The sequence below is a fragment of the Setaria viridis genome, chromosome 4, assembly GCF_005286985.2.
Source record: "Setaria viridis chromosome 4, Setaria_viridis_v4.0, whole genome shotgun sequence".
NCBI lineage: Eukaryota > Viridiplantae > Streptophyta > Magnoliopsida > Poales > Poaceae > Setaria > Setaria viridis.
This window is the reverse complement of record NC_048266.2, coordinates 11,208,182-11,224,645: the sequence shown is the minus strand read 5'-3', so window position 1 is coordinate 11,224,645 and position 16,464 is coordinate 11,208,182. Positions and strand designations below refer to the sequence as shown.

Genomic DNA, 16,464 nt, shown 5'->3' with positions numbered 1-16,464 from the left:
TGCCGGGTCACGATCGGCGCCAATCCAATCAATAATAACATAGAAATTCATTGTCTCATCGACTGTTTTTTTCCTCGTTCTTGAAAATAGCCATTGCCTTTTGTTCTAGAGAGAGTCAAGTCTCTGGATCAGTTACGCAGAAAAATATCGTGTAATTTTGTGATGAAAATATTGTAATATATATTGCAACCATGCTATATATATATCCAAATTAAACTAATTATAAAGAAGGTGATGCTGATGAAGTTTGCATCTAGAAAACATTGAAGTCACGACCACATCAAGAATTGATTCGACCCAATTCATGGCATGTCATTCATATCTTTCAAGCCTTTGGTGTAGGAAGGCACGATTTTTATTTGCCTCAAATGTTCTCCATGTTGTTTTAATGGCAATGAATAGACGCTATAAAAGACATATACCCCTTTAAAATCTTGCACACCCTCCAGTCTTTCTTCAGATGAGCCAAGACATTTCATAAGGAGCTTCAACAACATGAACTCACCATCCACTATCAAGCACTACAAATACTTCTTCCAGCTTGTCACGAACAATTTTGTTGTCACCGTTGTTGTGGTACTTGGAACCATCCTCTTGCTGAAAGCCGCACAACTTGGCCCTGCCCAGATTCTCGCATGGCTACTGTCAGTTCGGCATGCCCACCTGTTTTTAGTCACCTTCCTTCCAATTGGCTTAGGTACCCTTTACCTCATGCACCGTCCTCGCAGTGTATACCTTCTGGACTATGCTTGCTTCCGTCATACATTTGATTGTCGTACCCCCATGGCCACTTTTGTCGAACATGCTCACCAAATGGCATCCTTCGATGATAAAAGCATCCATTTCATGAAGCGCATGCTTGAGAACTCTGGTCTTGGTGATCAGACCTACCTACCACCTAATACCCACTACATTCCACCAACTTACACGTTGAGTGATGCCCGTGACGAGGCTGAGCAGGTTATTTTTTCATCCATTGATGACTTATTTGCTAAGACAGGCATCAGCCCCATGGCAATTGACATACTCGTCACAAACTGTACCGTTTTCAATCCAGTGCCATCTTTAGTTGACATCATTGTAAACAAATACAAGCTAAGAGGTGACATCCATAACATCCACATCTCTGGGATGGGGTGCAGTGCAGGATTGATTTCAGTGGAAGTTGCCAAAAACCTCTTGCAGGTTGCTCCCCAGGGTGCACATGCACTAGTGGTGTCTACGGAGATGGTCTCATACCAGTTCTACACAGGGAGGAACCGTGCAATGTTGCTACCAAATGTCCTATTTCGCATGGGTGGGGCTGCAGTGCTATTGTCAACAACAAGGTCTAAATCCCGTTTCAAGCTCATGCACACTGTACGCACAATCACTGCCGCCCGAGATAAGTCTTATCAGTGTGCATTCCTACAGGAGGATGACACGGGTGAAATAGGAGTCAACCTGTCTAAAGACCTTGTAGCTATTGCTGGCGAGACGCTACAGGCCAACATCACGGCAATAGGGTCCTTTGTTCTCCCATTCTCGGAGCAACTGCTATTCGTTCTCTCTCTAATTGCTCGCAAGTTGTTGAACAGGAAGACAAAGCCCTATGTTCCTGATTTCCGGATGGCCTTCGAGCACTTTTGCATCCATGCCGGTGGGCGAGCGGTAATTGATGCTGTCCAGCGTAGCCTTTGTCTATCAGATGAGGACGTTGAGCCTTCACGGATGACGCTACACCGTTTTGGGAACACGTCGAGCAGCTCTGTGTGGTATGAGCTTGGATACATTGATGCTAAGAGTCAGATGAGGAAGGGTGATCGAGTATGGATGATTGGGTTTGGATCAGGATTCAAGTGCAATAGTGTCGTGTGGCAGTGCATCCAGCCTGCTAGCACCCTAGATGGACCTTGGGCTGATTGCATTCATGGGTACCCTGTAACTGTAGGCATAACCAAAGTGGCCAGCAGGTAAAATGCTTTGGTCGAGGATTAAGACACCCATGCACGTTTGTAAAGGTCTTGTGATAGTATAGTGTTAGGTATATGTGGTGTGATCCGTGAGCTGTACTTGCCGACAACACGTAATAAGGCGTCTATTTTCAATCCAAGTCTTCCTTAAACATTGTATGTTTATCTATGGAATAATTGAATTTCGCTCATAATATGTCCTACAAATTAGTTACCAATTTCATTTTATTGTGAGAATGGACACGATTCCATGTGGTGCATGATTCTATCCAATACTACTTCAGTCTTCAAAGTCTACAAGAACTTCTGAATTTATATTACAGGCCTAGAATAAACAAGGATTCTACATGAACTTTTGAGAACGATGGCCAACTAAAAAAAACTAGGAAGGCCGGCACAAGAAACCCACATGGCTCACCGTTGGATTCACCTCTGAAACAAGCCTCCTTTGCACAGGACTCGCGACCACTGCCGTGTGGGCCTGAACGCAGCTGGGACCACACGCCAATGATCAGATTCCCTCTATAGTGAGAAATTCCTTATTTGCCATAAAAATTTACATCGCTTCCTTATTTGCCATCGAAAAAGTTTGTTACGATCGGCTCAAAATTGCATTCCCTATTTGCCATCAACAAATTTAAATTGATATGAAAATACGGTTTTACCCTTAGGACATAGGAACACATTGTTGTAAAGTTTGACCGGCTGCATATGCATAGTGTTGGGAGGAAATATTAACAACCTCCTAATACCCCTTAAAGCAACAATCATGAAGACCCGGGCCCACCTGCGATAATAACGATTACCGCCGACCCAGCAAAGGCAGAGAGCATCCTACTCCGTCTCGCCCGACCCAGGGCCTCGGGGTCGGACACTCCCGACCCCTCGATGACAGAACTCCGTCTCGCCCGACCCGCGGTCCTAGGGTCGGGAGCGCCCAACCCCTCGCCGTAGGACTCCGCCTCGCCCGACCCCGGGCGTCGGGAGTTAGACTCATCCGGACCCACAAGATAAGTATCTGCCTCGGGCGCAGACAGCCAGACGAGGGCGCGGATCTCGTGGGCCCCTCACCGATCTTGCCATAAATGCGCCGCGGCTCTGGCGCGTAGAAAGGCGCCCGCGCTCCTCGACGTGACCGCCACAAGTACCAGGGCAGGACACTGTAGCCGCGACCGCACAGGCTACAGTGGCCGCAGCTCCCCCTGTTTCATCAAAAGGCACTCATGGCCTGCGCCGCCTAACAAAGGAGGGAGTTCCGCCCACTCTCGCGCCCCGCGTATCTGGCAACAGGGACGCGACGTCCGTGTTCCATGGGCCGCAAGCAGGACAACAGGGGTCAGCCGTCTTCCCCGACACGCACAGTTGCCATAACCGAACACCATCATCATGCTTGGCGGCAGTGGTCATTAGGAGGATCGTCGACAGGATCCAAAGGCAGCCGCCCTCCTCCGGTGGACGCGCTGACAGGCGCCAAAGGCTAGAGCAGGAGGCGGCGACACGGGGACTTGGTCCCTCTCCTTGTATTTTACTTAGTCAGCTTATACTTCTCCTCACGCCTGGCTCATCTGTAACCCCGAGCTCTCCTTGCGCTATAAAAGGAGAACCGGGGGCCCTGAGACAGAGGACTCTCAAGCCAACAGAACACACACACACACTCACCATTAGAGCATCAGTGCACACCCAAGAGACTTGGGACCGGCTCCTTGTCTCGCCTGTTTGTAGCCCCTACTACAGACCCTGCGTGGGCAACACGAGCACCTCCTGATACTGGACGTAGGGCTTTCCTTGCTCGAACCAGTCTAATCCCGTGTCTTTCCATGCCACCATCCGAAGCCTTACGTGCATAAAACAAATTTACTCACCGTAGTCTTGATCCGCTAATCTTGACCACAACAGTTGGCGCGCCAGGTAGGGGGCCTTTGCACGTACATCACCGGCTTCAGATGGCCAGCCATGATGCCAGCTTTGCTCCGGGCTCCCTCATCCACTTTGGGAGCTTGGACTTCCTCGCCACGGGGGAGGGGATCGAGCTGATCCCTCTCCTTGTCTTGCCCGCTCGCCCCATCATCTCTAGCTCCGCCGCCGGGATAGTGGCGAGCGGCTGGGCGCGCGCCGAGGGGCCTCCTTTGGAGGAGCGGCCCTTTGGGCTGCGCAATGCCATGGTGACCTATGGTCATCTCCTACCCGCGAGCAACGAGCTCGTGGGCGTGGCGAGGACCACTTCCGATGCCGGCTCCAACAACGGAAGCCACCACCCCTCGTGTGAGTGCTTCATGGCCGATGCGCACTCCGAGGGATCCAATGATGACAACACCGAAGGGAGACAGCGGACTGCCCCACCGCGCGCCGTTGCTACGACTGGGGCCCTCGCCAGGGCCCCGGTGCGACCACGACAGCCGGAGGCGCGCGCGGCGCCTCGCTAGGAAGTCGAGCGTCCCCGCAACGAAGGCGGGGCCCAACAATGGGCGCGCGATGTCCAGCAAAGCATTTGTGCGGACGAAGATCACCCTCAGCTCTTCGCCCACGCCAACCAGAATATCGCCGCAGTGGCGGCTCTACTCCGACGACTCCCCGAGCCGGCGACACCCGACGAGCGTCTGGCGCACCAGGAGGTGCGCAACCTGCTCGAGTGCGCCGCCATCCAGCAGGCGGAGAGCTCCGCATCCCGGCGACGTGGGCAAAATGCCAGCAGGGCAGCGCCCACCGCACCTCCCGAGAGGTGGGGGGAGTCTATCCATCAGCCTCCTCCCAGGGCGAACCAGGCCGCGCCCGCTCGATGGACACCGCCACCCGTAGGAGGCGGGGCTCAGTCCCTTCACCAGCGTGTTAGCGCTGTCCGCGATGCCCGCGACACCCTAGATGCGCGGAGGCGCTCCCGCACGGACAGGGAGGAGGGGGTGAACCGCAGCTACCATGTCCACCGTGGTGGCCGCTACGACAGCGAAGAAGATCGTAGCCCGAGACCCGACCTGGCGGAGCCCAGGGCCTTCTCTGCACGCATCCTGAACGCGCCATTCCCGGCGCGCTTCAGGCAGCCCACGAACGTGGCCAAGTACTCCGGGGAGACGAACCCCAGGCTATGGCTCAGCGACTACCTGCTTGCATGTCAGGCCGGTGGGGCGGACGATGACCTGTTCATCATCCGCAATCTCCTGCTCTTTCTGGCCGACCCGGCGTGAGCCTGGCTGGAGCACATCCCTTCGGGTCAGATCCGCAGCTGGAATGACCTGAAGGAGATCTTCGTGGGGAACTTCCAGGGCATGTACATGCACCCTGGCAATTCCTGGGACCTCCAGAGCTGCCGCCAGGGGTCAGACGAGTCCCTCCGGGACTACATCCGGCGCTTCTCCAGGAAGCGCACTGAGCTCTCCAACATCGCGGACGCCGGCATCATAGGAGCTTTCCTGGCAGGAACTTCCTGCCGGCCCCTTGTCCACAAGCTGGGACATCGAGGCCCGTGGACCACGGAGAAGCTCCTCAACATCGCCACCAGCTTCGCCTCAGGCGAAGAAGCCATCGGAGCGATCTTCGACCGCTCCAAGGGCAAGGCGAAGCGGGAGGAGGACGCCAACGAGGGCACCTCCAACCGTCAACAGATGAAGAAGAACAAGCAGTGGCGCGAGGCTCCCCTCGTGGCTGTTGCGGAACGCAAGTGGGGATAGACGCCCCCAGAGGGCACCCCCGGTTTTTTTGACAAGCTGCTCGAGGAACCGTGCCCGAACCACGAGTTCCAAGTGAAGCACGCCTACAAAGACTGCAATCTCATCAAGCGGTATTTTGTTGGTAACCCGGTGAAGGGCGACTGGAGATGGAAGCCCGACAAGGAGAAGAAGGATGGCGCGGAGAAGGAAGATGGCTTTCCCAAGGTGGACGACTGCTTCATGATCTTTGGCGGGCCGGCGGCTTACGACTCCAAGCGCCACCGAAAGCTGGAGCGCTACGAGGTCTATGCGGCCAAGCCTGCTACACCGGCTTTCCTCGACTAGTTGGGATCCGCCATCACCTTCGACCGGTCCGACCACCCGAGGCGCGTCCTGCAGCCAAGAGACTACCCGCTCGTCGTCGACCCCATCGTCGGTACAACACGCCTCACCAAGGTGCTCATGGACGGAGGTAGCGGCCTCAACATCCTCTACACCGAGACTCTCGACGCCATGGGGATCGACCGCTCCCGCCTCTGCCCCAGCAAGGTGCCGTTCCAGGGCATCGTGCCGGGGAAACAGGCAATGCCTCTCGGGCAGATCGACCTGCCCGTCACTTTCGGGACCCTTCCAACTACACGAAGGAGGTTCTCACCTTCGAGGTGGTTGGTTTCCATGGAACCTACCACACCATTTTGGGGTGGCCGTGCTACGCCAAGTTCATGGCCATCCCCAACTACACCTACCTCAAGCTCAAGCTGCCGGGGCCCAACGGGGTCATCACCGTCGGCACGTCTTTCCAGAAGGCGTACGAGTGCGACGTAGAGTGTTGCGAGTATGCCGCAGCCATCACCTGCACAAAGGATCCTGCAGTCCAGCTCGTGGAGAGCACCGAGGACCAGCCCGTCTCCAAGCAGTCGCACACCTCCTTCAAAGCCACCGAAGGTGTCAAGGAGGTCCCCCTCAACCCCAGCAGCTTGGAACATAGAGCAGCTAAGACGCTTCTACCCTTAGTCTCTTTTTCCAAGTTTTGTACATACATACTCCTGTAACTTGTTAAATTCACGGGAAGAGGCAGTTTTGAGTCGATTTTGTTCGAGTTTTCATGCCAAACTCAGGGATATCCGACCCTGGCTCTGCCCCTGGGTCGCATATCCCTCGGGGGCTATCAGGGGCTCCGGCCCAAGTTACTTGATGTATTCTCAAAACACCTTTTCTCCGAACCGACCCTCTTCCTAAATGTTTGGGCGTGAAAAGGAGAGAGTGCACAAGCGACGCCTAGGCAAGGCTGATCGGACTGCGAAAAACCTACGCCCCAGCGGCTATGGTGCCTTCGCTCATCAGCACTTACTGACGCGCCCGACCCGCACCCTAAACTTTCCAAACCCAAAAACAAGAAAGAGGATCAAAAAACTTTTTTCAAAACAATTTCATAGAAATGGCCTATGCGGCCATCACAAAAAAAAGTTCAAAGTCAAACTAACATATTTACATCTGGGGCGCTTAAGCCCGATACAGCTAACTCATCCTGGGGTCTTTGGGAGGGACAGCTTCATCCTCCAGAACCTTTGCTAAGGCCTCCGCTGGGTTGAGCACCGACGCATCGATCTCGTCCACTCGGCCTCGGAGTAGCCGGAGGCGTACCCCCCGCTCATCCCGGCGAAGTTGATGCCGGAGTAGTGGGAACCGAAGACACTGAAGGCCTGCCTCACGCCGACACGGAGCGCCTCCAGAGCGATCTCGCGGGCCCGTCGGTACGTCTCAAGGACACGAGTCACCAACGAACTTGTCCCTTCTCCCTGGACCACGCCGAGGCCGTCGCAGACAATGCGGACCGCGTCCTGCAGGTTGCCGTACTCGGCACGCTCCGTGTCGAGGACCTCCCTCAGCCGAGCGAGTTCATCTGTGAGGTCCATCCATAGAAGTCCAAGTCAGAAACCATCACAAAAACCGCAAAAACAAAGGAACGAGAAGAGCCTTACCCTCAGACTGAGCCTTCAGCTCACGCTCCCGGTTGAGCCCCTGGGCCACCGCGATCTGAAGGCCCTACACTTGCACGTGGAGCTGACTGACCTCCGCCCCGAGCCCGGCCACTACCTTCTCGGCCTCGACCTTCCAGGTCGCCTCGAAGTCCCAATCCTGCCAAGCCATCTGCCGCTCGCGCCGGATTCGCTCGACGGTTTTCTGAAGGGCCTCATAGTCCCCCTTCAGCCGTGCGAGCTCCTCAGCATCAAGGCGGGCCGTCTCAGCAGCAGCTTAGAACTCCTCGAGGTCGAGGCGAGCCTTCTCGACGACGGCCTGGAACTTGTCCTCCGCCCGCCACGCGTCCTCCCATGTCGCCTGCTCGCGCCTTTGCAGGTCGTTGATGACTTGCTGAGCGGTGGCAACCTGCGGGGTCAGCTCTCCGGTCCGCTGCCTCTCTCCAGAGAAGCGTTCCCAGAGCCCCCGCTCAAGCCGGAGGAAATCGGACTTCCCCCAGCTGCACTCCTTGAGGGCCTACAAAACAATTTATACTATGTAACGGAGAGACGGGATGAAAATAACCACAGGGAGAACACCATACCTGGCCACCGGGGACGACGACGCCGTCCAGCTCCCCCATCACCGAAGATAGGGCAGCGCGGACATTTGCAAGCCCGCCCTGCACCGTCTTCCACTTGCCCCACTCCTTGGCGTCATTCAGCATGAAGACGGATCTCTGCGTGTCATCGTGGGACATCCAGCGCAGAGTAGTCCCACTCCACGCCTTGGGAATGGGGTTGACCGAGACAAGGGTGGAGGCCGCTCCGGCCGTCCCCGCCGCCGCCGCCGGGGCACGCGCCACCGCCCCAGATGCCGCTGGCCTCGTCGACAGCACCGACACGTGCGCCGCCGTCCCTGTCGAGGTCAACGCGGCTGTCGTCGACGCCGACGCGCATCCTGTTCCGTCCGCCGACGCCACCGTCTTTGTCGCGGCTGCTGGAGCGGGTGTTCCTGTTCCCGCCGCCGCCGCAGCCTTCATCACGGCCACCGAGGTAGGCGTCCCCGCCTTCGTCGTGGCCGCCGGGGCAGGCACCCTTGCCTCCACCGCCGCCTTCGCCGCGTCTACCGGGGTGGATGTCCCCACCTCCACCACCGCCCTGATCCCCGTCGCGGTCGCAGGGGTGGACTTTCCCCCCTCCGCCTTCGGCTCCGTCTGCGTCGTGGTCGCTGGGGCAATCGCCCCCATCCCCGCTGTCGTCGTCTCCGCCATCGCCGTCGGGGCCTTAGGCTCCTCTGCCTCGTCGTCAAGGTCTATCACCTCGCCGGCCGGAGGGACTCCAGGGGCAATGCCCTACCCCGCAGGGTCGGCCGTGGAGGCCAAGGGTGGAGCAGAGGTCAGACCCTGCCCTGTGCTCGGCTGCAGCACCATTACTCCGGTTGCCGCCGCAAGGGCCGCCTCCGCAGTAGGCTCCACGGTCTCCCCGGCGACACCGCCGCTCGCTACCAGGGCGGTCGCCGTTCGCCCCGCGGACGTGGACGACACTCGCAACGCCTTCTTCGGTGCCAGCGGCGGAACGAAGTCCCGGGGGGCGCGTGGTGGAACAACAAACAACATCAGCAAAAATGACTCGATGCCAGGGAAGGAATGAGATGCGCGGAAAATCTCCATTTACACTCCCCCAATGCAAGGACAGCGGGCGCGTTTCGCCTCCGAGCCCGACACCGACCCGGGGCATGTGGCAGCGGCCGCTTGCCACTACTTCTCTGCTCTTGGGCCGCAGGTTGAGGGTCGGGGGTCGGTTCCGTCGACTCCCAAGGCGCGCCCCGCGCCGACCCCTGGGGCGTGGCCCCACAGCCTCGCGGGGGCGGGTCTTGCGTAGGCGGTCCGCTCGGCGTGCCCCCTGCGGCCGGTTGGGGGCGCGGCTCCCGGATAATGAGCGCGCCCAACCGGGGGGTCAGAACGAATTCCTCCTCTTCCTCCTCCTCATCATCCTCCTCTTCCTCCTCATCATCGTCATCGTCGTCGTCTGACACAACCTGGCCCTGCCGCCGCCGTTGGAACTCCTTGGCGGCCTTCCTTTCTTCCTCGCCGTCTCCTTATCCTTGCGCTTCTTCTGCTTCTCTGCAAGGAGGCGATTCTGGTGCCACCGCTCGGCATCCTCTGGCACCGACGGGCGCGAGTTGACGACATTGGTCATGTGGCCCTGCAGACACGGAAGCTCCGCGTCAGAGCGCCGAACCAAAAAATGCAGCAAAAAGAAACGAGAGCGCGAAGCCCTCACCAGCTTGACGAAATTCTCGTGCGGGCGCATTGGAGGGTGGCCAGGCACCGAGTAATCGGTGTCCTTGTCATCCAGCGCCTCCTGGACCCACTGCCGGATCTCGGTGGCGGCAAGCGCACCCGTCGCCAGGACGGTGCCCTTGGTTGGCGCTTCAGGAGTCATCTCAGCGAGCGAGCGAACCTGGAGCATCAGCGGCGCCACCCTCCGAGCGTGGTACGCTCTGATAACTCCAGCCCCGGTCAGGCCTTTTCCCTTTAGGTACTGGATGGCCTGAAGCAAACCAGCGATCCACTTCTTCTCCTTCTCCACCGAGTCGTACGACCACAGCTCCGGCGCCGCTTCGATGATGCGGCCGGTGAACGCCGGTAAGGGGGAGTTAGGGTAGTTCTTCATATAGAACCACTGCTGATGCCACCCCTTGTGGGACGCCATGGTCTTCATCGCCATATACTCCTTGGCGCAGTTCTGGCGGAGATGGATGGCGGCGCACCCGATCGGCACCGGGATTGTCCGTTGCTGGCTCCCCTTCCTCTCAGTCTTCTGGTATAGGCTAAACACAAAGAAGTACTTCTAGAGCGAGAAGTTGGGCTCAATGCCCAAGAACCCCTTGCACAGCGCGATGAACGCCGCGATGTGTTGGATCCCATTGGGATTAAGGTGCTGCAGCTCGAGCCCGTAGTACTGCAGCAGCATGCGGAAGAAATGGCTCGGCGGGGATGCGATCCCCCTCTCGTGGAAGTGCACAAAGGAGACAACATAGCCATCGCCCGGGCTCGGCACATCTTCATTCCCGGGGAACAGCCATTTGCCCCTCTCGGTCCTCTCGTAGAGGAGGCCCTTCCTCACGAGGACGTCGGTGTGCGAGGACCCGAAGTTCGAGCGTGACCAGGACTCCATCGCTAGGGGGTGGAAAGCTCGACGGCGGAGGGCGGGGGAAGCTGCAGCGCTAGGCGGAGGAAGGCGAATGATGTGCAAGAAGGCAAAGAGGTGCGTGGGAAGGCGAGAGGGCTTAGGAGCAGTTGCGGGCGGAACTGGCAAGGCAGGCCCCCCATCTTATAGGGAGGTGTGTGGGAAGCGGAACAGGCGGCCCATCGTAGTAAATGCAGCGCCAGGTACGCCCCGTCACGCCCGCTTTTCTCAGAATTCGTGCGCACGATCTGCTGCAGGAAATATCCCCGTCTCCATCGTTTCGCGGGCCGACATCTTCCACCACTTCGCCTCCCAGAGAACACACGTGCACAACCTCCTCCACGTCCGGCCCAAGGCCCACCAAAAGGTAAAAAAGGGATACGGGGCTGAAAATGCCCCTACGGCCCATTACGGTCCAGGGGTTCAAAGGCTGGCCCACTACGGGTTCGACAGCTACCCCAGGACACCCCCGAGCGAGGGGTGAGAAGGGACGGGTCCACTAGCGGCCATCACCTGGGCGCACAACAGCCTAGGGCGTCCCAACCTCACATTCCAGTTCGGGCCGGCACCAAAGATCATGGTTTTTCCCCGAAGAAAGGCAACGAGCCCCCAGATCTGGTCGAACGAACTCGGGAACTATATGAACTGGTCGGCCAGAATCTAGGGTACGCCACCAGCTTGGCCTGAGCTGGACCCCCCCAAACGGGGACTGGGATCCCACTCGAATCGACCCATCTGCAGCTCAACGAGCACCATGGTTCGTCCGACGAGAATAGCATGGCACGGCTCACCCCCTCTGTCTCAGCGAACGGACACTTGAGGGGTAACGTACAAAAGTCAATCTAGCCTCCCGACCAATCCTCTGCAACCCGTGGGGGCTTGGGGGCTAGCTTCGCAACCAATGATCACGCGAATGGTCACGACTTGAGGTTTCCAGGCGGAAGGTGCTCTATGGAACAACGAGAAATCCTCCCGCGCCAAGTCGCCCACAGGACACCTCGCCTGATCGATCTCCCCGGCCAAGCCAAGTGAACAAACACTCCATATCCCTGATCAACTACAGCTTGCATGCCGAGCAGAGATCCCCGACGAACGATGATAGCAGCCTCTGGAGGAGCATCCATGCTCCACCACAGGCTCGGGGGCTACTGTTGGGGGGAAATATTAACGACCTCCTAATGCCCCTTAAAGCAACAATCATGAAGGCCTAGGCCCACCTACGATAATAACGATTACCGCCGACCCAGCAAATGCAGAGAGCATCCTACTCCATCTCGCCCGACCCAGGGCCCCGGGGTCGGACACTCCCAACCCCTCGATGACAAAACTCCACCTCGCCCGACCCTCGGTCCTAGGGTCGGGAGCACCCGACCCCTCGCCGCAGGACTCCGCCTCGCTCGACCCCGGGCGTAGGGCGTCAGACTCATCCGGACCCACAAGATAAGTATCCGCCTTGGGCGTAGACCGCCAGATGAGGGCGCGGATCTCATGGCCCCCTCACCGATCTTGCCATAAATGCGCCGCGGCTTTGGCGCGCAGAAAGGTGTCCGCGCTCCTCAACGTGACCGCCACAAGTACCAGGATGGGACACTGTAGCTGCGACCGCACAGGCTACAGTGGCCGTGGCTCCCCCTGTTTCGTCAAAAGGCACTCATGGCTTGCGCCGCCTGACACAGGAGGCAGTACCGCCCGCTCTCGCGCCCCGCATATCTAGCGACAAGGACGCGACGTTTGTGTTCCATGGGCCGCAAGCAGGACAACAGGGGTCAGCCGTCTTCCTCGACGCGCACAATTGCCATAACCGAACACCATCATCATGCTTGGCAGCAGCGGTCGCTAGGAGGATCGTCGATAGGATCCAAAGGTTGCTGCCCTCCTCCGGTGGACGCGCTAACAAGCACCGAAGGCCGGAGCAGGAGGCGGCAACATAGGGACTTGGTCCCTCTCCTTGTATTTTACTTAGTCGGCTTATCTCTTTTTCTTCTCCTCACGCCTGGCTCATCTGTAACCCCGAGCTCTCCTTGAGCTATAAAAGGAGAACCAGGGGCCCTGAGACAGAGGACTCTCAAGCCAACAGAACACACACACACTCACCATTAGAGCATCAGTGCACACCCAAGAGACTTGGGACCGGCTCCCTCTCTCGCCTATTTGTAGCCCCTACTACAGACCCTGCGTTGGCAACAGGAGCAGCTCCTGATACTAGACGTAGGGCTTTCCTTACCCGAACCAGTCTAATCCCGTGTCTTCCCACGCCACCATCCAAAGCCTTACGCGCATAAAAGAAATTTACTCGCCGTAGTCTTGATCCGCTAATCTTGACCACGACACATAGGATCAACACATCTTTAACAAACATTTGGCTGCAATGGAGAAAGAAAAACTATTTGCGATACAAATTGTACAACAATGTGTCCGTGTGTCATTAGGGTAAAACTATCTTTTCATATCCAACTTAACTCTATTAATGGCTAGGGAATGTAATTTTGAGGCGACGGCAAATAAGGAAGGCAAATTTTTTCGACGGCAAATAAAAGGACGATGTAAATTTCGATGGCAAATAAGGAATTCTCTCCTCTATAGTAGAGAAGAGCAACCACTCCACACATGTGATGCGGATAGAGATTTTTTGGAGGATATGACCCTCGGGTACCATTCGGATGGGCCTGATTGCCCCCCAAAGGGGGTACCACACCCTGTACAAGAGGCACTTAGGAAGGCATGTGGATCAAGATAAAGGATCGGCATGAAGAGATATAGTTACAGATAGGTGTATTCAAATATGTAAAGCGATAACTTGTATCGAATTGTAGTAGATTTCCTTGTAACCGACTAAGATTAGATCGAATCAGATCTGTAACCCTACCCGCAAACTATATAAGGGCAACAGTGTTGGGATACGAGGTAGACAACGCTAGCGCAAAATAAAAATTTCTACCGCGTAAACGAGGAATACTGCTGTTATAGATCACGAGATTACCACTAGACGTGCAGATGCAGAAGTTGATGAAGCACGTCGGGGCAGTGTAGTCAATCACCGCGTCGGGGTAGCGTGGTCAAAACCTCCACATCCAACAGCTCCTCAGCAGCTCGTCCATGTGCAGTGACGTCCTCCTCGTGCGGCAGCTCGTCAAGCTCCTCACCGGCTCGTCAGGCTCCTCGTCGGCTCGTCAAGCTCTTGTGCGGTATCTCATCCAAGTGCTGCAGATGCAACAACACAAGGGTATCCACACGTGCGGGGAGGAAGCGTCACAAGCCGGACTGCTAGGTTTGCGAGTGCAACAAGGCGAGGGCGTTGGAGGCATGGCTGCTGCTCGTGCAAAAAGAGATCAAACCCTAAGCCACCCCCACCCCTCAATATATAGGGTTCCTGATGGGCCTCTAGGTCCGAGGCCCATTAGTACTCGTAAACCTGGTCCAATTCGGATCATATCCTCATTGGGCTTTCGGCCCCTTAAGTGTGTGACCCTATAGGTTCATATACGTATAGACATGGCACGAGTACTCCTACTTGGCCAATAGTTGGAAGCGGCCTCTAGCAAGATGTGCCAACTCCTATACGCACACGAATATCATATTAGACGAACCATCACAGCATCATGTACTTGCTATTCCCTTTGCCTCACGATATTTGGTCTAGCTCCAAGCCGACCTCTCTTTCTCGATCCTGTGATTCAAAATCCCTTCCTAGGTTAACTATTAACCTCACGTAGCATGGCCATGCATTTCCAAATCCGATCACTCGAGGGGCCCAAAGATATCTCTCTCAAGTAGAGAGGGGCAAATTCCATCTTGACTGACCATGCCTCACAGCATGCTTCTGAACAAACCCGAAAGCTACCTTTATAACTACCCAGTTGCGGTGTAGCATTTGATAGCCCCTAAGTAAGTCAATCAACATCTTGAGTACATGCGACAATCTCAAGTCTAAGGACAAAGCATACACGTTGTGTAAAGAGAGAACTATATAACTTGTGTTGCATCAGTCGTAGCACATGTCTCTACATGTGCCCACATTATTAGTTTGACATCTCCATGTCCATGACTTGTGAAACATAGTCATCAACTAATACATGTACTAGTCTAATATTCATGTGTGTCCTCACGTGAACTCCAACTAGGGATAATTTTAGAATAACCACACAAGTAAAGAGTTTCACATACAATTCACATAATTACAAAATCAATTCAAGTAGCCTTTAATGGATATTCAAGGAACACAATATTAAATCATGGATATAATGGAATATCATCATCTCTATGATTGCCTCTAGGGCATACCTCCAAGCCATATTCGATATGCTATACACTGAGAATACAAACCCTGAGCTCAGGATGTAGGGTATTACACCAATCTGGTGGCCCGAACCTGGTAAAGTCCTTTGTGTCCTTGTGTTCATCCATCTATCTCTAGGTACGGTGATCCCCTCCACACAATCTACCACCTTTGTCTACTCCATGGTGGACTGCTGGACTATTCCCCCGACAGTTAGCACGCCAGGTAGGGGTTCACCATGTCAGTTGGTGAGCTTGATCGACGGTCAAGATCCCGAAGATTTGCATCATCTTCGTCGCCATGGGAGCGACAATTCCCTTTTGGGGACACAACGTTGCCTCCGCTGCTGGCAATCATGCGGCCAACCACTCGGTCCCTCTTGGGGGCCAGCTTTGTCCTACATACTTCTATTGGCCCACCAGAAAGTTTGGACAGTCCTAAATATGGAGCTGGACACCAAGATGTATCTGACATGGATACTATGGCGTAGGACGGTGTAGTCTACGTGGAAAGACAGGAACTAGTCGAGGATTAGAAAAGTACTCGTAGTAATGAGAGTAGAACTCCTCTCGTCATATCCAACTAGCATTCTTGTAACCAACCAACCTGTAACCCTGCCCCTGGTAACATAAAGTGAGTGAGGGACCCCCTCCAAAGCAATTCAATCCAACCAACACACAGGACGTAGGGTATTACGCAATCTAGCGGCCTGAACCTGCCTACATCATGTCTCTGCGTTTACCTTCAAGTTCTTAATCTTGACGAGCCCCACTAACCAAAACACTACCTAGGGCACCCCCATCGGTAGGTTGCCGGTTTTAAACACCGACAGCTTGTGCGCCAGGTAGAGGCTCTCGCCGAGAATCCACTGGCAAAATTGATGGCACAAGCCATCATCAAGCCAATCATCGCGTTTAAAGTAGGCGTGACGTTCATCTTTGGCTCTTAGGTTTGCAACGCAGACAGCGCTGGAAATTTCCGCCGCCACATTATGCTGGCCCCCGAGAAGTAGCAGCAAACCATGAAGCTCCAATGCCAAGCTCTAGAGGATCACATCGAGAATTTCGGCAAATTTTCAATTTCTAACCTAGTCAGAGGCTGGGGGGACGACTCCGAGTACAACTCAACTTCTTTCGCCGGTCGGATTGACCTCCATGAGTCGGTGCTTAAGCCATCGTGCAAGTCGGATTACCGCTAGACTTGATTCCCGTTCGGACTCCGCAACACAACCTTATCAGGTTGCACTGTCCAGATCACAGTCCGATACGGATATGATCAAGGACCTTGACTACTACTCGGACCTAAATGAGGAGATTCGTATACTGGCCAAGTAATCACATCAACTCCCCAAGGCAGATTCGTCTACTAGCCCAACATGAAGCCACCCGCTCTTGCTAAAAACGACGATTCATGCCTCATCGCCTACCTCGACACTCTTCCGT

At 55.6% G+C, this 16,464-nt stretch overlaps 1 protein-coding gene across 1 annotated transcript; it reads left to right on the top strand.

The window, feature by feature from the left end:
- Nucleotides 1–430: 430 nt before the first annotated feature.
- LOC117851865 (3-ketoacyl-CoA synthase 5) lies at nucleotides 431–2,092 on the top strand. The gene has a single exon (XM_072293120.1). The coding sequence runs from the start codon at nucleotides 496–498 to the stop codon at nucleotides 1,954–1,956; it is 1,461 nt and encodes a 486-aa protein (XP_072149221.1). The 5' UTR covers nucleotides 431–495; the 3' UTR covers nucleotides 1,957–2,092.
- Nucleotides 2,093–16,464: the final 14,372 nt, after the last annotated feature.